This window comes from Cetorhinus maximus, chromosome 2 (assembly GCF_964194155.1).
Source record: "Cetorhinus maximus chromosome 2, sCetMax3.hap1.1, whole genome shotgun sequence".
Taxonomy (NCBI): Eukaryota; Metazoa; Chordata; class Chondrichthyes; order Lamniformes; family Cetorhinidae; genus Cetorhinus; species Cetorhinus maximus.
The window spans coordinates 179,549,343-179,576,958 of NC_135880.1; the positions used below are offsets into that span (position 1 = coordinate 179,549,343).

The window sequence follows — 27,616 nt, forward strand, 5'->3', positions numbered from 1 at the left end:
TGTCTTGATCTTTTCCTTCAGCACTGACTGATCTGCTGTGATTTCCAGCCTGTCCATGTTGTTTGCGATCAGGGAAGAAAGTTTATTTTGACAATGTATCTTATTAGATGTCACTGTTCTAGGAATACATTTAAGGTAAGCCCTCATTCTCTGTGCACTAGATATGTAGAAAATTCTGCTGATCTTCCTCTCTTCTGCCCTAGATTCACATGAAGACAATGCCAGCTGCCATGTACAGACTACTGACTGCGCAAGAACAGCCAGTTTACATCTGAAAGGGGCTGTCACCATGACCCAGTGTGCAAAGTGGATATGTCTGTGTGGTTTGGTTGTGTTAATCATTGCTGTGTTCCTGCAGCAGCAGGAACTACGATATTTTTAATTTAAACATGCTTTGTTTGACAAAACAAAATCTGTTGAAAAATCTTTAAGATGCCTTTCAGAGAAGCAGTGTGTGTGTGGTTTATATAGAAATGAACGTAAATATATTCCCATGGGCTTCTTATCAGTTAATTCTCAATTAGGCAAAGTAACTGGGCACCTATCTAGTTTGATGTTATTTAAGAGAGGACCTTTCACAGTAACCATTTCAAACACAGGTGATGGTGTCATTGGGAAATGTGTTTTAAGCTTAAAGAACTGGTAAAGAGCATTTAAAAAGTTAACGATACTTGTTTTACAGAGCGGGCCCTGCTAACAACTGCTCAGAAATATCCAAATTTTCATTCCTAACTTTTGTTTTAAAAAAAAAATTCCAGAATTGTTTCCCGTTACTTCTGTGAGACATTCCACGCGCAGTGACATGTTAAATTTAAAACAGTTGTTATTTTGACAATCTTAACTGATTCCAAGTTTTTTTTTTCCCTTTCATTTCAATATTTTTAAAGCCCATTTTACTGACACTCTGCGTGGAGCTGTGATCATTCCATTGACTCCAGTTTATAAAGCAAAAAGCCTGATGGCGTAATTATCTTTGTTAATGTTAACAAATCTTTAGCTGAGATTGTAAAACAGGGAACACTATTTTATACTCATGTCTGCTTTTTTCTTTAAGCATAAAGATCAGCAAAGAGAGGCAAATATCTCTCCCCCCACCCCCACCCCCGCACAATATGTTTACATATTTCCTTTATCTATAACTGCTGTATTGTGAAAATTAATTTAGAACTCCATTGGCACACACTAGTTAAATTAATGTTTGGTTTTGCAATGTTAAGGTGAGGGAGGAAAGAATGATTTAGAACAGAGGTTTATTGAGTGACATTAAAATGCGATAGTGTGAGTAACAAGTTAGCGTCAGACATTCAACACATTTTGCAGACTAAACCCTCATTAATAAACTTACGAGACAGCGGATATGGGCATCTAATTCAGTGCAGGGTTAGGATTTTACACTCAGGCCCAAGTAAGGAAAGAATTAGGAGGCAAATTCTTTGAGCTATTATTTCACCTCGAGTACGATGCTTTTTTTTAAACTCGAAACGCTTCAACTTTACACGAGAAAAGATCGGGCTCCATTTAAATTTATTTTTAAAATGTAATTAAACGACCGTGCAGGACTGTGGGATCGATTGCAGCCTGCTTTACAGTGCCATGTCCTGTAGGGGTGGGGGGGGGGGGGGGGGGGGGTGGAGCCTGCGCTTTAAAATCTTAACTTTGTCCTCATCATGTAGAAATGTTAAGTGGCTAGGCAGCTCCCTGGAAAAAGTGACTTTGAGTTAAACAAGGAACAAGGAATCAGAATCTTAATCCATGCAGCAATTCGATGCAAAGATAGGTTTAGCTTTAGGTGGGCAGTAATTGCTGGGTAAATAAAACTTGCGGATTCATTTCTGTTTCACTGATGTGTGACGAGTAGGACTCCTTAACCTGCCCCCATCAATGTTAGTTTCGCGAACACTGATAGGAGTTTCGTTCCCATCCTTAGGAAATAAGTTCATTTGAGAGCAGAGTAGTCTGTGAATGAGTCTCCTGAAATTATCGGGGTTCAGCCCCTGCTTCAGACCAACAATGCGATTCCCCTGTTTACATGCAAAACAAAAATGCTAACCTCACCTATACCTGTACAACTCTGTAGCATCATTACTTGAAGTAATTATAATGGCGTGGCACAGACTAATGGGTTTCAGTCATTCAGTGACTCGTGTGTTAATATTTATAATCAAATACGTGCAGCTGCCGATGTGAACTTAATGTAAATACAGCTCTAGAATATAACTTTTTTTGTCATGTGGTGCAATAGAAAATAATGTAAAACATCAGGAAGTTATAATGCTGCAGTGTAACAAAGTTGTTCCTTGTAAACTTACATTAACTAATGTGTGTCTGCTATTATGATTGTTGGAATTATGCACTTCTTATGAATGTTGTTCCTATTCGAGTATTTTTTTTGTCATAAGTTCAGATTTTTTTTGGTGTTTATAATACAATGTTTATTTATTTATTTTACTATTAAGGATATATTTTGGCGGGGGGGGGAGGGGGAAAGGGAAAATAGCGATATGTTTAATGATTTACACATTCCTTAACCCTCTTTTCCACAAAGTTGAAAACAAAAAAGAATTACTCAGACGTGTTGCGATGGCCTAGATGTCGGCACGCTCGTTTTGAAAGAAGCTAATTCTTCAGAAGCTGAGTTTGACCAAGAATCAGTGGAAAATTGCAACCGGGTTTACTGTTTTCAAAAGAGAGGGCTGAGGGGAGGCAGGGGGAGGTTTTTGCTACAGTGGGTCGATGTTAACTCTTGGGGCAGATCAACCGGGCCTGGTGATGGGGGAGTGAAGCGGTTGAGACCCATTTTGAGGCCCCCTTTAAAATTGGAACTGGGAAAGGTGGGTTGCCAAGCTGATGCTGGAACAGCGCTCAATAGATTCAGGTTGGTGGGGGAGGGGAGGGGCCTTGGGCCTGCTGCAAAGGCCCAGGTGGTTTCCAATGGGGCCTAGTGGAGCTCGTAACCTTCCCGCCACCTCTTCGCCCTCATTGCCAGTGAATCTAGTCTGGGAACCGACCCACCAGTTTCACTGTGAAATAGCAACTGGGGTCCCACATACGGTATAGGACTCCGATCGTGTATGAAAGGGGACCTGTCGGCTGAAACAGGCAGGCTGGCTGACCAGGGTGAGTGGGCGGGGGGAGGGGGGGCCTTCTGACAAGGCAACGTATCTTTAACAGCCGAAGATGTCAACACTCCAGGAACGCCCTGGATACTCTCAAAATTCAAAGGTTAATCTCCAGGATGCTGCTGGGGGGGTTGGGGCATTAAAAACAATGGCTTGTTTTTACAATTTCTTTGAATGACTTAGTTATAAAAAATCTTTGGAGATTGGGAGATAGTTTGACAGGGTGGAGCGAGGGGCTGTGGGATGAAGCCCTCCAGGAATACCAAATTGACAACCCACAAACCAGATTGATTTCAGAGAGTTAGTCAACCCCAAAGAGTTTAGAAGTGACTGAGCAGAACAAATTAGTAGCGTTCTTTGTGTCCTATTGAAACCTAACTTAATTTCAGAGAAAATAAAACTGCTGGCTCATATATAGTGACAGAAATATATATATATATATATAAAATAGTTATTGTTACATTTCATTTTGATGATACAAAACAAATGAGACAGAAAGAGGAAAAGAAACTTTGAAAAAGTTAGTCTCCATTCCCTTTCCCTCTCCCCCTTTGAAAATACGTTGGGCGAGATATACAAGAGTGACAGTCGATAATGAGAAACCGCACTGAGTGTGCAGCGAATGCTCAGAGAGTGAGTGATGGCATTCCATCAGTCCAATTTAGAACAGTAATACATTTTCACAAACATAAACAGAGGGTTCTGGAAAATGCTCAGCAGGTCAGACAGCATCTGTAGAGAGAGGAGCAGAGTTCACGTTAAGGATTCATGACCCTAACTGGAAGAAATTAATCCAGCACTTTCTGTTTTTAATTCGGAATTCCAGCATCCGCAGTGTGTTTTGCTTCCGTTTCGATGTATTCCTCCTGGCTTACTTCCAATGTAGCATTAAACCAGTGCGTGATAAAGCCGGGGGGTGGGGTGGGATGGGGTTTGGTTTCAGGCAAAGTGCTTTGGAAATGGGCCAATAAAGCATTATTTCATTTCAGTCCAAAGATTGAGGTGTAGTTTTAAAACAAAAAAGAGATGGTATCATACAACCACACTGAGCTGATCTATAGACACTGTAATCCATTAGCAGAGAGGGAAGAGGCCTGAAACCCCAGGAGTTAGCTGATGACCATCCTGGATTGGTTCATCATGAACTCCATGTCTCTACTGTGACTGACATTTCCACATGTTGCCTCTCTGTAGCTGCTGTGCTGTGTGTTGCATGTATTTACCTCTGTAACCGATTGTGTCCCGGCACCTTAGGTGCAGGGCACGTGTCTCGCAACTCTGACCAATAAAATCTACCAGAAACAAATGAGTTTGCCATCTTAATTTATTAAAGGCAACGAATTTTTTGTTGAGGTGACAGAACATTAAAGCTCATGGAGCTGCTGATTGCATGACTGTTGAAAACAATGGAGTCTGTGTTTCACTCGTATGCAAGCCTTACTAGCACATGCAGGGGAACTCTACAATCTTTCACAGCTACTGATTGGGGGCTGCAATTTACTGAAACCACAATTTAATTTCTTGTCTCACTTTTTTTGTTGCATTTTCGATCTAGGGTACAGTCCCGAGGGGGCAGGGGGCTTTGATTGGGATCTAGTCCCAGTGAGAGGGTGGGTTGGGTTTGGGGTGTAGTCCCACTGTATTGGTGTCCAGTCCCAAGGGGATTGGGGAACAGTCTCAGGGGTGTTGGTTCACAGTCCTGGGGAGATTGGGGTACAATCTTGGAGTATTGGGTTACAGTTTGAGGTACAATCTTGGAGTACTGGGTCCCAGTCTGAGGGTAATGGAATACCGACCGGGGGCATTGAGGTTCATTCTCGGACTGTTGGGTACAGTCCTGGGGGATTGGGGTACAGCCTTGGAGTGTTGGGTTACAGCCCTGGGGGGTTGTTTTCAGCAAGTGTCTGTGCACAAGACCTAGTTTGGAGATGCCTGTAGTTTGCTGTGGTGATCTAAATGTGCGTTTCACATCGAGCAACTGCTGGTACTTGAAGCACGACAGTAGTGTGAATGAACTCTTCATTCTCTGGAACATGTTGGTGATTCTTGGAGCTTGCAATGTTTTTTTTAAGAAAAGCTTTGAAATGATTCTGCAGCCAGTCCTCTTGGACACCTAGCCAAGCGGACCCTAAATATCCCATCAACGTTCAGACACTAGGCTTGTTCTGTGTTATTTTATTTTTAGAAACATTTTCTCAATGTTAAACCCAATAATCTTTTCCCACCACAGAAATAACACCCATGGAAGGTGTTAACAAAATCATAGAACCATTACCCAAGTTTCAAATGCAAACGTTACGATTGGAAGCAAATCGGTGACTTAAAACAGGACCAAATCCAGTTAAATATAAAAATCTATGTGTAAATACCAACCTTTTTATCTGTTTACAACAATCTTGCCTTCAGTCATAGATTGACTAGCTGCCAATTCAACCATGTAACTAGTAACTTTGATTCCTCCTTTTGCCAGTGCCTGTTTAGTTTGTTTGGGTGTATTTTCAAAAACCTCCCTTATAAATATTTTAATGTAATTCATTGGACCAAATCAGATCCAACCAATTATTGATTGTGTGTTCCTATAGCTACAATAATTGGGAATGGGAGCTGGACACTTAAACAGGATTGAAGACCTAGTTAAATATACAGATACCTCCATTTCATAGAAGAAAATAGAAAGTACAGCAATGAAACAGGCCATTCAGCTAACTGGTCCACATTGGTGTTTGTGCTCCTCACATGTCTCATCCCACCCTCTCCTATTCATCTCGTCCTATCAGGACATCCTTCTATTCTTTTCTCCCTTATGTGTTCATCTAGCTTCCCCTAAATGTATCAATGCTCTTTACCTCAAACATTTGATGTAGCAGCAGGTTCCAAATTCTCACCAGCTTCTGGCCCATAATAATGTGTTAATGAAATATACGGAACATGTTGACGCCACCATTCATTAGTTTTCCCAAGGATGTCACTTCACAATTCCCTGAGCTTAATGTCACTCCCAAATGCAACTAGTCACGGTCAATGTTATTAGGAGAATGAATGGTGCAAAAGTTTGCTTGAGGAACTGGATGACACAGTGAGCTAGTGCACTATTTTGGAGTTATAGCGATGTACTGAAATCCACCATTCTCTCTGCATAAAGAAAGTTGACCATCAATGAGGAACCTTAGTCCTGCAGTTTGTTTTTATTCTTTCATGAGATATGGGTGTCACTGGCCAGGCCAGCATTTGTTGCCCATCCCTAATGGTCCTTGAGCTTAGTGGCTTCACAGGACCATTTCAAAAGAGTCAACTATGGTTCTGGAGTCACATATAGGCCAGCAGATTTACTTCCCTAAAGGGCTTTAGTGAACCAGATAGGTTTTTATGGCAATTGATGATAGTTTCATGGTCACCATCACTGAGACAATCCTTTTAATTCCAGATTTATTCATTGAATTTAAATTCCAGCAGCTGCTGTGGTGGGATTTGAACCCATGTCCCCAGAGCATTAGCCTGGGCCTCTGGATTACTAGTCCAGTGACATCACCACTATGTCACTGTCTCCCCTATGCAATGTAAGTAAAATTCCATTGGTACAGACAGACAAGTTGTTCTTGAGGTGGGTTAAGGCAGAATACTGTCTGTGTCATACAATATATGCAGCAATATCATGAACTAGCTTGTAGGGAATAAATATACAGTGTTGCTGCATGAATGATGTTGGAAAACTTCCTCCTTTGTTAGGGCAGAGCAGATGCTGCTTTCAGTACAATTACAAGCACCTGTGCTTGTCCACGGTAAGAAATAACTTGCATTTATACAGCGCCTTTCACGACTGCTGAGTGATCCAAAGTGTGTTACAGTCCTTCACCTCTATCAGATAATCCCGTAGCCTTCTCCCTGCAAGAGAAAATGGCCCCAGTCTGTTCAATATTTCCTTTTATTATCTCTTATAAATTTGAAGAGCTTGCATTTATATAGCACCTTTCATGACCTCAGGCCATGTTAACAGTCAATGGATTGTAGTTACTGTTGTAGGAAACCTGGCAGCCAATTTGCAGACAGCAACTTCCTAGCAACAACGGTGTTGTTGATCTGTTTTAGTGATGTTGGTTGAGGGATAACTATTGGCCAGGTCATTGCTCCTCTTCGAAATGGTAACAATGGGATCCTTTTATAACTGCCTGAGAGGGCAGATAGGACCTTGGTTGAACATCTCATCCAAAAGGCAGCACCTCCAACAGTGCAGCACTCGCTCAGCAGGGCATGGAGAGTCTGAGCCCAGTCTTTGGAGTGGGACTTAAACCCACAACCTTCGGACTCAGGGGTAAGAGTACTTCTCACTGAGGCACAACTGGCACAGTTATAAACAATTTATCATTGAGCAAGGAACAGATATACAGCAGTGACGTTGGAAATTTTTCACCATTGTTGGGCGAGATCAGGCACTAATTTTAGTGTAATTTATAGGCATCTATAGGTCGCCATAGTAGATTGATAACTGTGTTGAGGTGTTTGTGTCACACTGCATTGTGTTACAGTCCCTAAGGAACAGGAATAAGCTGCAGGGTTTTATTTTTATATATAATCTATATTTTTCTCTATACATATATAACATTAAAGATTAAAATTCCACTAATTCATTTGTTAAATTTTAAACAAAACAGTACTACAAAATGCAAAGGACATGTAATTCTGAGCAACACAATAAGAAACAGAGGGAAAACATCAGTGTTAAACCTGTCTTCATGTTACTGCCTTGCCTTGCCTGGCCTGGCAATTCCTCATTTTCTGTTTTTAAATAAAGTGCCCTTTGACTTATTTAGACCTAAGGAACAGGTATCGAGAAGTAGATTTCTCTTTAATGAACCAGGGCGGTTAGGGAGTCATCAGGATTGTTGGCTTACCAGAGACATGAGATGCTTTTGAACACCATGACATTTTACAATATAAAGGACAAATTTCATCGTTTTCCATTGAACTAAGCACATTTTGAGCAGTTTTTCACTGAATCTCCTAAGCTATATTTGCATACTTTGTTCTCCAACATGTTAGGTATGGTTCTATGTCAGTCTTCCCCTTTCCTCACATTGCACTCTCTCATCCTTAGACTTATTCCCTCCCAGGCATTATTAGTTGCTGGTGTTGTGAAGCTGTGTCCTGGCTCAAATTGCACTCTTGAAATGTCCTGCGTATTCAAAGCACAGTCTCTTGTATCACGCCGATCAGACTGTGGGGCCTCTCCTGATGGCTTTTGTGCTCGCTGCTTCTGTCTCCCATCTCCGACTCAGCATCAGCAAATGTGCTCAGGTCTCCGCAACTCTGCAGATGGAGTAGTTGCGCGTGGCCTTGTGTCTGAGGTGTCTCCCTGCTCAAGGTGCTGTGTTCGGAGCTGCTGGTGATCGCCTATCCAGAAAGAAAAACAGATAATGATTGTGCTGCGCTCAATGTGGTTTCAAATCTCACCATGGCAGCTGATGGAATTTAAATTCAATTCATAAATCTGAAATATAAAAGCTAGTCTCAGTAATGGTGACCGTGAAACTATCATTGATTGTTGTAAAAAAAAAACCATCTGGTTCACTAATGTCCTTTTGGGAAGGAAATCTGCCACCCTTACCTGGTCTGGCCTACATGTAACTCCAAACGCACAGTAATGGGGTTGACTCTTAACTGCCCTCTGAAATGGCCGCGCAAGTCACTCAGTTCAAGGGCAATTAGGGATGGGCAACAAATGCTGGCCTTGCCAGCGATACCCGCATCCCATGAAAGAATAAAAAAAAAATTACTCAGCTACCTTGTTTGGAATCCATCAGAAGAAAATATATTTTACATCAAATTTCAGAGCACAGAAATAGGTATTCCTTTCTTCCTCAGTACTATCTTGAGGCCTTTTATGTTCACCTCAAAGGGCACATGGGGCCTTGATTTAATGTCTCATCCAAAAGACGGCACCTCGGACAGTACAGCACCTCGGACAGTACTGCACCTCGGACAGTACAGCACCTGGAGTTTCATTCTAGATTTTGGGTTCAAGTCCCTGCAGTGGGATTTGAACTCACGATTTTCTGGCTAAGTCTTTCTGTTGCTCCCTCAGGCTCTCCTGCATCCCCAATTAGTTTGACATCATCTGCCAATCTAACTAATTTCCGCTGTGCGTCTGAATCCTCCTTGTCCTGATAGATCCTGCGGTGGCCCAGAAACACTAACAGGACAGAGAGAGAAATTTAACACAGTTGCAATGAGTGCCTCATACCTGATCGAGTATGTTGGCACTTGCCACTGCCTCTTCCATGTGTTCCTCGTCGGACTGCAACACTGATCGAATATTTTCCACCAGTTCCTGCACCTCAGGGGTCATTGTGCATGATGAATGCTCCAAGAAGCTAGCAACCAATAACTTGGTGTCTCTGTAGCTGCTATAATCTACCAGTGACCTGGGCCTCGACTTAGGGGTTCCCGACCTGTGACCCTTTCGCAAGGTCACAACCTGCACCTCTGGCCTTTCGTCCGTTTGTGTCGCTGCTTCACAGCTGACCACTAATTCTGAGCAAAACAGAAAGAATTTGGTGAGAACGTTACGCAATGGGGGTGGTGCAAACATGTGCTGAAATGATGTGGGAAAGGATCAAATTGGACACATTACACAAGGGAAGTGGGGCAGGACAGGAATTATGTTTCCTTTATGTTTCTACCCCATGCAAACTGCATTCCAAATGTGACTTAGGAGATCGGGGTTAGGGGGCAGGGGGCGCAAGCGAGGTGGGAGGATAAGGTTGCCAACCCTCCAGGATTGCCCTGGAGTCGTCAGGAATTGTAGATGAATCTCCAGGATGCTGCAATAAGTAACAACCCAGAGAGAATTATCACAGGGACAATGAGGAAAGTCATACAATCGGGTTATGAAGACTGTTTTTACTTGCCCAATCAGTGGGGGAAGGCGGAGCATCATGAAGATTGACGTGTCGGGCAGCCAATGGTGGGTGTGGGGGTGGAGCAGTTGGCAGCTGGTGATTACGAGGTAAAACTTCCAGGAATACAGAGTTGGCAACCCCGAGGGGGAGAATTTGTGCCCTACACCTTTCTACCCAACCCCCCCCCCCCAAACAGTCCGCCCCCGACCCAAGTGGCTTGGTCACTGCTGGACGTACCCATGTTGGGACTACGTTCGCTGTGGGTGTGCATATGTTACCTCCTAGGTCCAGTGCAGGCCCAAGAAGAGGTCAGGGGTAGTTAATCCTGACGGGGATCAACCCTCTGAATGAGAGGCATTTGTCTCCTGATGGGGCAAAATCATAAATCACTCCCACCCCATGAAGCACTGCAGGCTGCCCCCCTTCAGAGTGGCAGGGTTCTAATTGGGATTCGTACATCTGCACCACCCTCTGAAGACAAGAGGGATTACTTCTCCATTTATTAAGATGAATCTGTCCCACTGGATTAGGCATCAGGCAACAACAAATCACATTTCTACAACACTTTTGACATAGTAAACTCTCCCAAAGTGCTTCAAACAAAATTTAATACCAAGCCACATAAGGAGACATCAGGTCAGATTCTGTCAAAGAAGTCAGTTTTATAGAAGGACAGAATGACGGAGAGGATTAAGGAGCGAATTCCAGAGTTTATGGTCCAGGCAGCTGAAAGCACAGCCACCAATAGTGGGGGCGATTAAAATTAGGAATGCAAATGAGACCAGAATTGGAGGAATTTGCTTTTATTTGTTCATGGGATGTGAGTGTAGCCAGTTCACAGGGTAGTGGTTCGAGATATACGAATTGGGAGGGGTGCAGCCATTCAGGGATTCAAACACAGGATTGAGAAGTTTAAATTTGATGCATTGCCTTATGTAGGTCAGTGAGCACAGATGAGGACTGACCAGGGCTTGGTGCAAGTTCGGGTAGGGGTAACATCTATTGTAGCAGGTCCCTGGGAGTCAGAATAGAGCAGAGCCTCTGAGGCATCAGTTACTCAAGAATTTTTGTGGATGATCTCCTTGGGGGTCAACCAGGAAATGGTGACATTGCAAATATTAATCCTCATAACTGCTACAGGGAAGGGAAGAAGCATGAAACTAAAACCCTTGCATACAATGAAAGTTTATTTTATTAATGAGATACAAGGAAGTAATTTCAAGGTCGTAACCTAATCTCAGGTTTCGAATAACATTTACAAACCTCACACTTATTAGTTTCCTGGTTTCTAACCTAATGTGAACCTCTTGATCCGATTAGCAACTTGTGAGCGCTTGTGGACAACTATCATTCTGGGTCTATCAAATTAAACAAGGCTGTTTGTGATCTTGCTGTCCAGTTTAACAATGAGCTAACCTTCCAGCCCCATATTCTCTCTATCACTAAGACCACCTACTTCTGTAGCATTGCCCTTCTACCTCAACTCATCTGCTGCTGAAACCCCTTGTCTGTGTCCTAGCTAATTCCAGCCTCGATTTTTCCAATGCTCTCCTGGCCAGTCTCCTACCTTCTACCCTGTGCAGCTCACCCAATGGTCCATGCTGGCGTTTCTGCTCCACATGAGCCTCCTCCCATCCCGCTTCATCTCACCCGATCAACATATCCTTCTATTCCTTTCTCCATCATGTGTTTATCCAGCTTCCCCTTAAATGTATCTATACTATTCACCTCAACCACTCCCTGTGTTAGTGAGTTCCACATTCTCACCACTCCTTGGATAAAGAAGTTTCTCCTGAAGTTTCTCCTGAATTCTCTATTGGATTTATTAGTGACTCTCTTATATTGATGGCTTCTAGTTTTAGACTCCCTGAGCATTTGAAACATCTTCCACCCTATTGAACCCATTTGTAATCTTAAAGACCTCTGCCAGGTAATCTTCTTTATAATAATAATGATGAACCAAAGAAAATAGACATTGCAGTAATTGAATTGGTTTCATTACAAAAATGCGAACAGTAAGAGTAGGCCATTTGGCCCCTCAAGCCTGCTCCGCCATTTGATAAGATCATGGCTGATCTGATTGTGGCCTCAACTTCACTTTCCTGTCTACCCCCGATACCCTTTGACTCCCTTGTCAATCAAGAATCTATCTAACTCAGCCTTAAAAATATTCAATCACCTAGCCTCAACTGCTCTCTGGGGAAGGGAATTCTACAAACTGATAACCCTCTTAGAGAAAAAAATTCTTCTCACTTCCAAGGTAAATGTCCAATTAAACTGACCCCCTTACTTTGAAACTGTGTCCCCTAGTTCTAGTCTCTCCCACATCCTTTCAGCATCCACCCTGTCAAGTCCCCTCAGGATCTTACATGTTTCAATAAGATCACCTCTCATTCTTCTAAACTCTAATGGGCACAGGCCCAACCTGTCCAACCTTTCCTCATAAAATAATCCCCTTCATCCCAGGAATCAGTCAAGTGAACCTTCTCTGAACTGTTTCTAATGCAATTATATCCTTTGTTAAGTAAGGAGACCAAAACTGTACACAGTACACTAGGTGTGGTCTCATTAAAACACTGAGGCAAAACTTTCCTATTTTAGTATTCCATTCCCCTTGCAATAAACCATAACATTTTATTTGCCTTCATAATCACTTGCTGTATCCAGTTTGGTGACAATTCTGAATTTAAGACCTCTAACGATAACCTTAATGAGTCCATCTCTCGTCATAATTGACCTCCCAGAGGTTTCCTTTCTGGATCAGGAAGTCCGGGCCCCTTCTGTCCATCCTCTTAGTTCCAGCCTCTGACCAGGGATCAACCTCTGGGTGCTACAGTGCTGCCTCCAGAAGTTGACTATCTCTCTTGTTTCTCAGTGATCAGTATACTGAAGACAGCATATTCAAGATGCAATCTGACCTGGACATTGTCCACTTTGACCATACTTGCAGGAGTGTGGTTGGCCTTGTGGACATTGTTAAAGAGACACTATGCCAACACTTTAATTCCGAACTTTTGATGTACAGACAGAAAATCTTGTGGGGGGGCCTCCCAACCTCCCATTCCAATTGCCAGCCCTATGCTCACAATCTTATGATGTTGAGTTGTTGTGATATGGAATGCGCTGCCTGAAAGGACAGCGGAAGCAGATTCAATAGTAATTTTTAAAGGGATATATAACTGAGGAAGAGAAATTTTGCAGAAATATGAGGAAAGACCAGGGAGAGTGGAATTAATTGGACAGTTCCTTCAAGGGGCCAGCAACAGGGGTGACGGGCTGAATGGCTTCCTTCTATGTTGCGTGATTCTATGCGCAAAGCTCAGGAGCTCATGTTTCTTAAAAAGTAAATTAATCCCAATTTAACAGTAAAGAAAACAATATCAGGAGCCTGCTGCATCACAAGGAGACAATAATTAATGAAGACATTGAGCAGAAATTTGCCCTTTGTTGGGCGGGCTTGGCGGGGACAGTCTGGAAGCCGACCGCTGCCCCTGATAGGAGTTGACCCATGATTCCCCGCTGGTGGGCCAATTAAGGCCCGCCCAACGTGAAATGCATGCTGCAGCACTCAGCGCTGCCTGTGTGTGGGAGGGGGTGGAGGAGGGCAAGTGGGGTAAATGGGGAACCTCGCACATGCATGTGGCAGTGCGCTGGAAAAGCTCCCTGAGGCACAGAGCTGCCTCAGGGGGATGAGGAGTTCTGAAAAACAAAAACAAAGAATTTTTAAATGTTAAAAAACATGTCCCCTCATGTGACTCTGTCACATCAGCAGGGACATGTTATGAATGAGATGTAAATTTTTTTATTTTTTTTTAATTTGCTGTTGGAAACCTCATCCCGCCCGTGGATGAGGTTTCCTAAAAAGTGCAAAGGCCGTTTGGCCTCTTCGCCTGCCCTGCCGACCGTAAGGTTGGACGGGCAGCAAAAAATTTAAGTTAATTAATACTTTAATGGCCTTAATAGGCCTTCTAATTGTCAGCGGGCGCGCTGCCAACTCCCGCGCATGCCCGCCGACCGAACTATCACGTGACCGCGCATTGACATCGGGACGCTCGCCTGACATCATCGCGCGTCATTTCACGCTCGAGCGGGTCGAGAGCCTGCCCGCCCACTGAGGTGAAAATTCTGCCCATTGTGAAGTTTTGCTTCTCTGCACGGAGGGATTGTGTAATGGGAGGAATCAGTGTGAATAAACTGCAGTCGTATGAAATTACGCCCTGCGGGCAATTTCAGCAAAATCAAGACAAGTGGGACGTGGCATAACAGGCCCAGCACCTTAAATTTACAGCACAGAAACAGGCCATTCGGCCCACTAATCCATGCTGGTGTTTACAATCCACACGAGCCTCCTCCCACCTCTCTTCATCTCTCCCCATCACCATATTTTTCTATTCCTTTCTCCCTCATGTTTATCCAACTCATCTATACCATTCATCTCACCCACTCACTGTGGGAGTGAGCTCCACATTCTCACCTCTCCCTGGGTAAAGAAGTTTCTCCTGAATTCCATAATGGATTTATTAGTGACTCTTTGATATTGATGGCCCCTCGTTCTGGTCCTCCCCTCAAGGGGAAACACTCTCTCTGTACCTGCCCTATCGAACCCCTTTCATAGTTTCAAAGACCTCTAACAGGTCACCCCTCAGTCTTCTCTTTTCTGGAGAAAAGAGACTCAGCCTGTTCAGTCTTTCCTGATAATAATAACCACACACGTCTGATATCATTCGTGTAAATATTTTTTGTACCCAATTCTCTGGTGCCATTTTATAATAATGGAGACCAGAGCCGTTCACGATACTCCAAGTGTGATCTAACCAAGATCCTGCAATGTTCAAAGCACAAGGATCTCCCCTCCCTTGCATTCCATTTGTTACCTTCTATAACTAGTTCTTGGAGCAGTGGGTCACTGCTTGATCCTCTCAGACCCGACCTGTTCGACTTCCTGCATCCTGATTCAGAATTCCTGCTCCGGGAGGAGTGCACGATGCAGAGTTGCAGTGAGTCGTTGAGAGAGCCGCTCGGGGGATTGTTATCTGCAAAGTAATGCAGGAGATAATCACCTTATGTATCTCAAGCGGTAATCCCAGCCACATTGCTCCCTTGGGACACTGTCAGCCATAGATTAGCCTCACCCTCTGAATCAGAAGGTCATTGTCTCAAGACCCGTTCCAGAGATTTGCACCAAGAATCTAAGATATCACCTCCCTCCACAGAACTGAGGGAGTGCTGCCCTGTTGGAGGTGTCTTTTGAGACATTTAACCAAGGCCACTCCGCCGGACATTCAAGACTTAATGGCCATTATTTCGAAGAAGAGCTGCAGGGTTCTCGATGGGCTTCAGCCAATATTTATTCCTCAACCAACATCATTAAAAAAGATTATCTGGTAACTTATTACTCAGTGGTTTTTGAAATTGAGTGCACAAATTGGCCGCTGTGTTGCCTACACTATAACGGTAACTACACTTCAAAAAGTACTCGCATCAGCTGTAGAGCACGTTGGGGCTTCCCCAAGGTCACTATCATGAAGGGCAGGACCAGAGGGAAACCCAGGTGTTTTGTCACTGAGTGGAGTGATTTTGGGAGGGAGAAATCAGGGCATAAATCAACCTGAGACCACCTCACACTCCAAAGAGAGCTGCTTGAGAACAGCACGGATAGCAGCTCTCAAAGCACAGGGTGCTGCTCATGTTGAATCGAGAACAATGCACCACTTAGACTAAACATTAAAGAAGTGGAGAGAAGGTCATTTGAAAAGGGATAAATCTTCTTACGTTCGAACCATGGAGAAGGCTGATTGAATTATTAAATTACTATTATTATTCCATTACGGGAAACGCACCAGAGAGGATAGAAAGGAGATTTACAAGGATGTTGTCAAGGGTGGAGAATTTTAGCTATGAGGAAAGATTGGACAGTTGTTTTCATTGGAACAGAGGAGGCTGAGGAGAGATTGAATTGAGATACGTAAAATTATGAGGGGCCGAGAAAGAGTGGTAAGGAAGAATCTATTTCCCAGGGGTACCGATTTAAAGTAATTGGTAAAAGGATTAGGGGGGAATTGAGGAGAATTTCTTCCACCCAGAGGGTGGTGAGGATTTGAAAGGATGGTAGAAGCAGAAACCCTCATCACATTTAAAAAACACTTGGATACATGCTTGAAGTGTCATAACCTACAGGCCTACAGACCAAGAGCTGGAAGGTGAATCAAACTGTTTGTTCTGTTTAGCCAGCACTGACATGATGGGCTGTATGGCCTCCTTCCATGCCACAGTACTTTCTATACTTCAATGAAACAGGATTGTGGTAATAGAATGCTATTTTCTGAAATAGAGAAAGACCAAACAGTGTTTTACAAAGCATTTACAGCACAGAAAAAGGCCATTCGGCCCAACTGGTCCATGACGGTGCTTATGCTCCACATAAACCTCCTCCCAACCCCTCTGCATCTCACCCTACCATCCTATTCATCTCACCTTTTCATGATAGTTTTAACGCTAGATACTTGGGGCCTATAGTCGCAGCTCGTATCAAGCTTGGCAATGGAAAGGTCAAGAGTGAAGCTCTCAGCCAGGAACATTAGAGTTGAGGAAATTACGAGGCCAACCCCAGTTCTTTATTGAGTCAGCTGACCGGAGACCAGCCAATGATGGCTTCACCCCACTCGGCCCATTGACCCTCACTGTTGGAGCTCATGTTAAAGAATAGGACACTGCAATATGGGCTTTGCAGGGTGCAACAAATACTTGGCGGCAAATCCTGGCAAGGAATCAACAGCTTTGAGGACAGAAGAGAGAGAAAAATGACTGGAAAAGGACTAAGAAGAAAACAAATAAAAATTAAATGTTAAACTGGTGAAATCCAACTCTACTTTTAATTCTAGATTTAGTTTAATGGCATTTATTCTTGTGACCTGTTGTTAGTTTAGCAACCTTACAGCTATCAGCACTGAAGAACTTGCTATTATATGTATATATATAATATATATATGCTATATATAAATGACTTGGATGAAGGGGCCGAAGGTATAGTTGCTAAATTTGCTGATGACACAAAGATAAGTAGGAAAGTAAATTGTGAAGAGGACATAAGGAGGCTATAAAGTGACATAGATAGGTTAAGTGATTGGGAAAAGATCTGGCAAATGGAACATAATGTGGACAAATGTGAAATCGCTCATTTTGGCAGGAAGAATAAAAAAGCTTATTATCTAAATGGTGAGAGATTGCAGAGCTCTGAGATTCAGAGGGATCTGGTTGTCCTAGTGCAAGAATCACCAAGGGTTAGTATGCAAGTACAGCAGGTAATTAGGAAAGTTAATAGAATGTTATTGTTTACTGTGAGGGGAATTGATTACAGAAGTATGGAGGTTATGTTTCAATTGTACAGGACATTGGTGAGACCACATCTTGAGTACTGTGTACAGTATTGGTCTCCTTATTTAAAGAAATATGTAAATGCATTAGAAGCAGTTCAGAGAAGGTTTACTAGACTAATACCAGGAATGATAAAAACAAAAAACTGCGGATGCTGGAAATCCAAAACAAAAACAGAATTACCTGGAAAAACTCAGCAGGTCTGGCAGCAGCGGAGAAGAAAAGAGTTGACGTTTTGAGTCCTCATGACCCTTCAACAGAACTGAGTAATATTAGGAGAGGGGTGAAATATAAGATGGTTTAAGGTGGCGGGGGGGGGGGGGGGGGGGGGGGGGGGGGGGAGAGAAGTTGGAAGGGGTGGGGTTGGTTGTAGGGAAAAGCAAGCAGTGATAGGAGCAGAAAATCAAAAGATGTCACAGACAAAGGAACAAAGAGGTGTTGAAGGTGGTGATATTATCTAAACGAATGTGCTAATTAAGAATGGATAGCAAGGACACTCAAGGTACAGCTCTAGTGGGGGTGGGGTGGAAAGACTAACAGGGCATTAAAGGTATAGATTTAAAAATAATGGAAATAGATGGGAAAAGAAAAATCTATATAAATTATTGGAAAAAACAAAAGGGAGGGGGAAGAAACGGAAAGGGGGTGGGGATGGAGGAGGGAGTTCAAGATCTAAAGTTGTTGAATTCAATATTCAGTCCGGAAGGCTGTAAAGTGCCTAGTTGGAAGATGAGGTGCTGTTCCTCCAGTTTGCGTTGGGCTTCACTGTTTTTTCCAATAATTTATATAGATTTTTCTTTTCCCACCTATTTCCATTATTTTTAAATCTATACCTTTAATGCCCTGTTAGTCTTTCCACCCCACCCCCACTAGAGCTGTACCTTGAGTGTCCTGCCATCCATTCTTAATTAGTACATTCGTTTAGATAATATCACCACCTTCAACACCTCTTTGTTCCTTTGTCTGTGACATCTTTTGATTATCTGCTCCTATCACTGCTTGCTTGTCCCTACAACAAACTCCACCCCCCCAACTTCTCTCCCCCCACCCCCGCCACCTTAAACCAGCTTATATTTCACCCCTCTCCTAATATTACTCAGTTCTGTTGAAGGGTCATGAGGACTCGAAACGTCAACTCTTTTCTTCTCCGCCGATGCTGCCAGACCTGCTGAGTTTTTCCAGGTAATTCTGTTTTTGTAATACCAGGAATGGGCAGGTTGTCTTATGAGGAAAGGTTGGACAGATTAGGCTTGTATCCACTGGAATCTAGAAGAGTAAGAGATGCCTTAATTGAAACCTTTAAGATCCTGAAGGGTCTTGACAGGGTGGATGCGGAGAGGATGTTTCCTCTTGTGGGAGAATATAGAACTAGGGGGTCACTGTTTAAAAATAAGGCGTTGCTCATTTAAGGCAGAGAGGAGAATATATTTCTCTCAGATGGTTGAGAGTCTTTGGAACTCTCTTCCTCAAAAGGTGGTGGAAGCAGAGTTTTTGAATATTTTTAAGGCAGAGGTACATAGATTCTTGATTAATAAGGGGTGAAAGGTTATCAAGGGTAGGCAGGAATGTGGGGTTGAGATTACAATCAGATCAGCCATGATCTTATTAAATGGCAGAGCAGGGTCAAGGGGTGAGTGGCCTATTCCTGCTCCTAATTCGTATGTTTGTACATTCATATAATGAATCATACAGCAGAGAGGGAGGCCATTAGGTCCATTGTGCCTATGCTAGCTCTTTGAAAGAGCAATCCAGTTAGTCCCATCATCCTTCCATCACACCACGCTCCCTCCAAGCCTGCCAGCTCTTTCCTCATTGTCCTGCTTTTTTCTTTCTTTTTTCCAAGCAATTATCCAAATCCCCTTTGAAAGTCACCACCACCCTTTCAGGCATTGCATTTCAGAAAAAAATTCTCCTTATCTGTATTCATAACACGTGCCATGTCAGTAGAGAAATAATAGTTGATCCTGTTCAGTTGATGGGGAAAATGCATTCGATATGCTTAGAGATACTGGAAGGTCAAAAATTGCTTGGTATCTAACACTTTTGTTGAGGGGGTGTTGGATGGGGAGAAGGTAGGAATTCAATAAACAACCACAAAATCTACAGGTATGGCCAACACTTTGGCCTGTGTGGCCTTGTGCCAGTTACATCTCGAAGCCAAAGACTTTGAAGACTTACTCGGTGTCAACTGCCTTTACTGGGTATAAGTAGGGACTACCAACTCCCCAGGATTGCCCTGGAGTACCCAGGGATTAAGGATCTACCTGCTGCGAAGAAAAACACCGGAGAAAAATCATAGAGGCAGTGAAAATAAAATATTTGAACACAACTGTTTAATAGTTATAAAATTAGCGGACATGGGGGAGAAAAGGCTGCTTGACTGACAGTCAAGTATCAAGTATCATCTAATTGGGTCATGAAGAAGCCGCTTGCTTCCCAAAGAGCCATGGGAAGGTAGCGTATCAGGGAGATTAACATGTCAAGTGACCAATGGTGGGAATGTAGAGCTGGGGCATTTTGAGGCAGGAGGTCACATGATGAAACCTCTGGAAACACATCAGTGTTGGTGACCCTGAGGGGGTGGGATTATGTGCTGTTACTACTGCCTTACCATCTGATGTCCCACTTGATGTTCTTTCAGATGCCCCATCCATGACCTCTGCGACCTGCAAGCTCGAAACCTGGTAACATAAAACTGTCAAGTTAAAATAGAATATGTCCGAGGTCCTCTGCAATTTCAAAGAGATATTTTAAAATCACAGGAGGTTTTCTCATGGTTATTTTGCATCTTGAGAGGGACATAAACAGTATCAGCTGCGATTCGGCTGGTAACACTCTCGTCTCTGAGTCAGAAGGTTGTGGGTTTAAGTCCCACTCCAGAGATTTGAGTGCATAATCTAGGCTGACAATCCCAGTGCAGTACTGAGGGAGGGCTGCAATGTCGGAGGTGCCATCTTTCAGGTGAGATTTTAAACCTAGGCCCCATCTCTTTCAGAGGGGGAAGGTTGCGGGGCGGATGGGGTGGGGGGGGTGGGTGTCGCGGTAATGTCGTTGAACTAGTAACCCAGAGGCCCAAGTAGCTGGTAGAATTTAAATCAGTAATGGTGATTGTGAAACTATCATTGATTGTTATAAAAACCCTGGTTCACTAATGTCCTTTAGGGAAGAAAATCTACCTACATGTGACTCCAGATCCACAGCAATGTGGTTGACTCTTAGCTGCCCTTTGAAATGGTCTAAATTCAAGGGCAGTCAGGGATGGACAACAACTGCTGGCCTTGCCAGTGACCCCATGAAAGAATAAATAGAAAAAAATCTGCCTTCTCAGGTCAATGTATAGATCCAACAGCCAATCAAAGAAGTGCAGGGGAGTTCACTTCCCAGCCCAATATTAATCCCTCAATCAACGTCCCTTTTAAAAAGAAAGATTACCTGGGCGTTTATCACATTTCTTTTTTGTGGGATCTTGCTGTGTGAAAATTGGCTGCCATTTCCCCTACAACAGTAGCCACACTTCAAAAGTACTGCATTGGCTGTAAAGCACTCTGAGGTGCTCTGAAGTCATGAAAGGCGCTATAGAAATGCAAGGTCTCGCTCGTTATTTGGAAGTGTCAGATTACAGCATCAACAGGCCTTGATGCGCTGTGCTAGGATAGAGACCTAAACGTGCAATTTTTCACCGAAATTTCAGAAAATGCATAAATGCACCAAGAAAAGATTGGCGGCATCAGCCCTTACAGGACCCGTACTGTCCATCACTAAGCACGCAGTTTCAGGTGATCAATGTTAAAAAGCTCAATATTTAAAATAGCTCATAATCCTGGGCACCACACTTGTTAAATGTCTATTATCCAGGCCTGTGACTTAAAGTGGATCAGAATTAGTGCAAATTATTTTTGCTAATATGGAAAAATTTACAGTGCTATGGGGGTACGGAGCAGTGGGGAGTGGGGCTAATTGAACAAAGAACAGGCAAGATGGGCTGAAGTGCTGTAAGATCTTACGCTTCTTATAGCATTGTAAATGAGGAGACAAATATAATTAGTTTTGAAATTACTGCTGTGTCTAATGTTATTGGCCCCAGCAGAAACAACTTGCATTTATATAGCGCCTTTAACATAGCAGTGTTATCGGGCAAAAATCTTACACTGAGCCACATACGGAGATATTAGGGACAGGTGAGCATAGGCTTGGTCAAAGAGGCAGGTTTTAAGAAGCGTCAGAAAGGAGGAGAGAGAGAGGGGGAGAGGTTCAGGGAGGGAATTCCAGAACTGAGGGCATTGGCAGTCAAAGACAGGTCTGCTAACAATTGAGTGATGGACTTGGTGGGTACTACACCAAGTCAGAATGACACTCGTTGTCTCTCAAAGACCTTGAAGCAAATCAGGGAAATATACATCCCTGTGGATTTCACTGGCTGCCTGTGTCCTCAGCCTTGTAAACGAAGATGGATATCTGTATGCCAGAAGTTGGCAATAGCGTAGCTCTGACCCTTCTGTTATTGACTGAAACAATCTTTTATTTTTAGTTCTCTGACCTCAAGGACATCCATACAATTGTGTCAACTGCGCCAGGGTTACCTGGATGAATTTCCTCAGAGCTGCCCATGCTCATTCTCCTGTTGTAACCACGTCAACAAATGGGGTGGAAATTGTGGCCCAGAAATTGGATGCAGCTGTGTCCCATTCACCAGGCAGAGAATGGCTGCCATTTCATCAGGTATGGCACGTACAGGCCGTGCCAGGAGTGCGCCACCCGCCGTGCTGTCAGTGTCAGAAGAGCCTTTCTGGTAGGGCTGAGTGTAATCCTGGAGGCTTCAGCACCTCCCTCCAAATGCCACACTCCCACCTTCCTCCCAATGGCCGCCCAACATGTCCATCCTCGTAGCGTAGAGCCTTCCCATGGCCAATCAGAACACAAGCAGGGGCTTTATTACCCGATTGGATAATTCTTGTCTCTCGGCCCGTTTCTTTCTTACGCTAACAATTTTGCAGCAAAAGAGTTGAAAGATTTTTCTTCCAGCTTGTTGATCCCAGCAGTATCCTGGAGGTTGGTCTGCAATTCCAGGGTGATCGTGGAAGGCTGGCAACTCTACTCTCAGGGGCCACGGTCGCCACTTGTCCTTCCCACTTCCCCCTTCCCCCACCCCTGCTTTCTCCTCCCAGTCCCTCTTACCCTTCCTGCACTCACCCCAATTCCCCTCCCCCTCACTTCCGCCTGCTTCCCCCTCCCCCCCTCTTATCCATCCCACTTCCCCTCGCCCACTTCCCTAGTTCCTGCCCCCCACTTGCCCCCGCCTCACACTTCCCCTCCCCCAAGTTCCATTCACCCAGTCCACTGCCCACTCCCCTCCCCTACTCCTCCCCCACTTGCCCTCTCCTCCGCCTCTACACTTCCCATTCCCCACTTCCACTCCCCTGCTTTCCCCTTACACCGCCCACCCACTTCCCCCTGCCCCCCTTACTCCTAGAAGGACTGTGTGCAGAGCCATGAGAGACAGGCCCGTGAAGCAAATAAAGGATTAAAAACAAATGTGAGATTATTAACATTTTTGAATGATTATTCTCGCCTGCTATTACGTCGAGGTTAGCGGAGACGGAGGGAGGGCTGGTTTCAGCTCTACATGGATCAGTGAGCTGTGGTTCCAGACAATACGGCAGGAAGTGTATGTGTGGCCTTGACTGACCCTGCAGCAATACCCACGCATTTCCTACTGAGGGACTTTAATGAAGTTACACCGAAAGGAAAACTCTGGCTCAGTGGAAAATAACTGTGCAAAGGAAGAAAGAACATCCCTAAGAGCTTTTCAGCCAATGAAGTATTTTTGAAGTGTGTTCAATGTTGAATGTAGGAAACACAGCAGCCGATTTTGCACACATCAAACTCCCGCAGAGAGCAATGTAACAATGGCCAGATAATTTTGTTTTATTGAGGGCTAAATATTGCCCGGGACACCAAAAAGAACTCCCCTGCTCTTCTTTGGAATGGTGCCTTGGGATGTACCTCAGAGGGCAGGCGGGGCCTCAGTTTAACGTCTGATCTGAAAGATGGTAGTGCAGCGCTCCCTCAGTACTGCACTGGGAGCGTCAGCCTGGATTTTTGTGCTCAAGCCTTGGAGTGGGACTTGAACCCACAACCTTCTGATTCAGAGGTGAGACTGCGACCCACTTAGTCATGGCTGACCCAATATTCACCTGTGTAAATTAAGAAGGCTTCAGTTTTGATCCTTGTCCTATTCTGAGATCTGTGATCTCAGAGTTATGGTGATAATGGCAAAGGCTCGAGTTGAAAGGCAAGCACCAGCATGATGGGCCGAATAGCCATGGATTGATGGTGGTTCTACCACTGGCCTCAGTCCCCTGCCGGACTACAGTGGGTGGAGAAACAAGCCGTGCAGGTTTCCTGCAGCTGATCACTACCTTTGTGACCTGTGGCCTGTCACAGCAAATGCCAGAAGAGTGAATAATGGGATTGGGATGAACTCTGAGAAACGATCATGGGTGAATTGTTCACAAGTAAGAAATGGACAGAATAATATGCAGGGGGGTGTGCGGATGGCTCGGCTGCCAATATACTCCACGCCGACCCACTCCACAGCCATAAAGCACCGTGGGGTGGAATAACGAGGGCCGACTGGGGACTTATTGGGATGGAAATCCCGCCCACTGTAGCTGCCAGCCAATCCAATTGGCTGGCAGCTACATCAGTCCCAACAGCGCCAGGAAGGCGTCAGTGGCCACTGCCGGGAGTGCAGAAGGAAAAGAAGGTCAAGGGTCATGGATCACCAGAGCAGCTAAGTCTGGGGCCTTGGGCCAGGAGGGTTTGAGTAGATTAGGTGGGCGGAGGGTGGATTCGACCTAAGGAAGGGCTGCCCTGTAATCAACAAAGGGCAGCCCCCAAAGAGCGACCCCACTTCCTTCCTGCCCTTAAAACGTTTGATTAAAAATTGGGCTTCCCACTCCCATCCCGCTGCCCTCACCAAATGTTTTATGGAGTGGGCAACATATTATCAGGGTTAATTGGCTTGAAAACAGGACAGAGCCAGCTGAGGTGGCAGCACAGTTGTTATACAGTCAGGAGGGAGTTGCCTTGGGAGTCCTCTATATCAACTCTGGATCCCATGAAGTCTCATGGCATTGGGTCAAATATGGGCAAGGAAACTTCCTGTTCATTACCAAATACTCCCTCAGCTGATGAATCAGCGCTCCTCCATGTTGAACACCACTTGGAGGAAGTACTGAGGGTGACAAAGGCGTAAAATGTACTCTGGGTGGAGGACTTCAATGCCCACCACCAAGAGTGCCTCAGTAGCACCACTACTGACCGAGCTGGCCGAGTCCTAAAGGACATAGCTGCTGGACTGGATCTGCACCACCTTCCAAACCCATGACTGCTACCATCTAGAAGTACAAGGGCAGCAGACATATGGGAACACCACCACCTGGAAGTTCTCCTCCAAACCACTCACCATCCTGACTTAGAAATATATCACCGTTCCTTTGCTGTCACTGGGTCAAAATCCTGGAACTCCCTTCCTAACAGCACTGTGGGTGTACCTACGCCACAGGGACTGCAGCGGTACAAGAAGGCAGCTCACCACCACCTTCTCAAGGGTAATTAGGAATGGACAAAAAATGCTGGCCTAGCCAGCACTGCTCACATACCATGAATGAATACAAAAATAGTCTTGTCAAAATCAAATTTGGCTTTCTGCCTTTTAGGCTTGATTTATTTCCATTTGCCTGTTACTACTTCTGCTTTCAGTAGATTTTTTGCTATAGGCAGAGTAGTTTGGGTGTGGCATGACATTAGCCTTTGGACTGGACTACTTTCCATGCCTTCAGTTAATGTGTTTCTCCACTCGAGAATTGCCTTGTATACATCTGTGCTCGATTCGCTCAATTTCTTGACCTGTCCTTTGGCGATTTTCACTGCCGCCTCAGCCTTTCCATTCGACTGGGAATAGTGTGGAGATGATGTGTGGCCCAATCCTTTGTGAAACGGCTAGATTTTTCACTCGTGAGCTGGAGACCATTGTCACTCATCACAATGTCTGGAATGCCGTCACGACTGAAGTGTGCTTTCAAGCATTCTACTATCTCTCCTGTCGTCGTTGAAGTCAGCTGGTCTACCTCCCAGTAGTCAGAATAGTAGTCTAGAGTGACAAGATAATCAATTCCTGCTATAGTGAAGAGGTCTACTCCCAGCTTCATCCATGATCTGTCTGGGATGTCATGTGTCATCAGCCGCTCTCTAGCCTGTTTAGCTTGGTATTTGTTATAAACACTGCACCGGCTGATGTGGTCCTTCATTGCATTGCTCATCTTTGGCCAGTAGAGCACTTCTCTTGCCTTCCTCAGACTCGATTCAATTCCTTGATGGCTTCCATGGATGTGCTTCAGCATCGCTCCTCTCAGCTCCTTAGGGATAATGACTCCACTTCCTTTGTACAGGATGGGATCTTGGGTTGTCAATTTGTCTTGGTGTGCTCAATGTATTCTTGTGACCACAGGTGTGTGCTTGTTGCTCTTAGACCATCCTTTCATCACTACTTCTTGCAGCGCTTGGAGAGTTGCATCTTGTTGGGCTGTTTGCTCGATTTGAGCAAGGCGCTTGTCTATCACATTCAATGTCTCTGCTGGGTTGATAACCTCCAGAGCATGTCGAGCTGCTGCCTTAGGTTGAATCTGTTGTAGCATCCTCAGCTTTCTTCATGGGGAGCACTGCTGTTGACAGCATGTCTGCGATATACATCTGTTTCTTTTGCTTGCATGTCACATCCAGATGATATCTCTGTAAACAACGTTACATGCTTTGCTGACACTCTGGAGCAGATAGTACGGTTTGAGAAGAATGCTTTGAAGTGGTTTGTGGTCGGACTCCACTGTTATTTTGTCTCCCCCATGCAGGTATTGATAAAAATGCTCACAAGCAAAAACAATAGCCAGGCACTCTTTCTCGATCTGAGCGTAGCATCATTCTGTTTGCGTTAACGCCCTGGGTGCAAATGCAACTGGTTGTCCTTGCTGCCTTAGGGTTGCTCCAAGACCTGTCTCACTAGTGCCGCAAGTTAACTTCATCATTGTCATCACAGTGCCTTCAGCATTGGTTCTGTTGTCACCAGTTGTTTGATTTTGGTGAGCGCTGCTTCTTGTTCTGTGCCCCAATACCACAGCATGTCCTTGACAGCGAGCTTGCGTAGTGGTTAACCTTCCAGTGACAAATTAGGTAAAAAATTTTTGCTAGGTAGCTCACAAATCCAACAAATCACTGCACTGCTTTCACATCTGTTGGTCGCTGCCTCACTGCTCCAGCTGTCACCTTGTCAGGATCCGGGCAAAGACTTCTTGCTGTCAGTACATGACCTATGGTTTTTTTTATTCATGGAAGACATGTAAACAAGTGCAAATTGACCCTGAGCAGTTGTGTCTACACAGGGGTGAAATGACTGTCCCTACACCCTGAGAGAGAGGAGGGAAAAGGGAGTTTGCAAGAGGAACTGTTATGCTATTTTATTAACTTTTTTTTAAAAAGAGGAAACAGCATTTTTGAGAACATCATTGCAACTACAATCACGAATCCACCTTGTTCCTCATGGTTATGGCAGCAATATAAATATGGTTCATAATGTGACAGAAACCCTCATAACATTTAAGAATATTTGGATGTGCACTTGCAATGCCATGCAAGGCTATGGGCCTAGTACTGGAAAAAGGGATTAGAGCAGTTAGGTACTTGTTTGACCGGTGCAGACTCGATGGACCGAAGGGCCTTTTTCTGTGCTGTAGACCTCTATGACTCTATGAGGTGCTTCACGGGAGGATTATCAAAAAGCTTGACACTGAGCCACATAAGGACAGCGGGAGATGGAGACATAGTGATAATGTCACTGGGCTAGTAGTCCAGCAGCCCGGGTTAATGCTCTGGGAACATGGGTTCAAATCCCATCAAGGCAGCTGGGATTTAAATTCAGTTAATATAAAGTCTGGAATCATGGTGACCATGAAACTGCCATTGACTGTCATGAAAAACCCATCTGGTTGCCCTTCAGGGAAGGAAGCCTTACTGTCCTGGTCTGGCCCACGTTTGACTCCAGACCCACAGCAATGTGGCTGACTCTTAATTGCCCTCTGAAATGGCCTGGTAAACCACTCAATTCAAGGGGCAATTAAGGATAGGCAACAAATGTGACACCCACTATTCCATGAAAGAACTAGAAGAATTTGG

The 27,616-nt window shown here is 44.4% G+C and overlaps 2 protein-coding genes across 7 annotated transcripts in view; one reads left to right on the forward strand and one right to left on the reverse strand.

Annotated features, from left to right (window-relative positions):
- Window positions 1-4,425, forward strand: part of apba1a (amyloid beta (A4) precursor protein-binding, family A, member 1a) — a 154,882-nt gene extending 150,457 nt beyond the window's left edge. For all 5 annotated transcript variants that reach the window (XM_078529927.1, XM_078529926.1, XM_078529948.1 and 2 more), the window contains one exon: window positions 204-4,425. In XM_078529927.1, coding sequence (XP_078386053.1) covers window positions 204-275 — 72 coding nt within the window. In that variant the 3' untranslated portion in view covers window positions 276-4,425. The remainder of the gene's footprint in view (window positions 1-203) is intronic.
- A 3,234-nt stretch (window positions 4,426-7,659) lies between these two features.
- Window positions 7,660-27,616, reverse strand: part of fam189a2 (family with sequence similarity 189 member A2) — a 109,331-nt gene continuing 89,374 nt past the window's right edge. For both annotated transcript variants that reach the window (XM_078530053.1, XM_078530043.1), the window contains 4 exons: window positions 20,001-20,070; window positions 14,890-15,048; window positions 9,358-9,647; window positions 7,660-8,507 (listed from right to left, as the gene is read on the reverse strand). In XM_078530053.1, coding sequence (XP_078386179.1) covers window positions 8,298-8,507; window positions 9,358-9,647; window positions 14,890-15,048; window positions 20,001-20,070 — 729 coding nt within the window. In that variant the 3' untranslated portion in view covers window positions 7,660-8,297. The remainder of the gene's footprint in view (window positions 8,508-9,357; window positions 9,648-14,889; window positions 15,049-20,000; window positions 20,071-27,616) is intronic.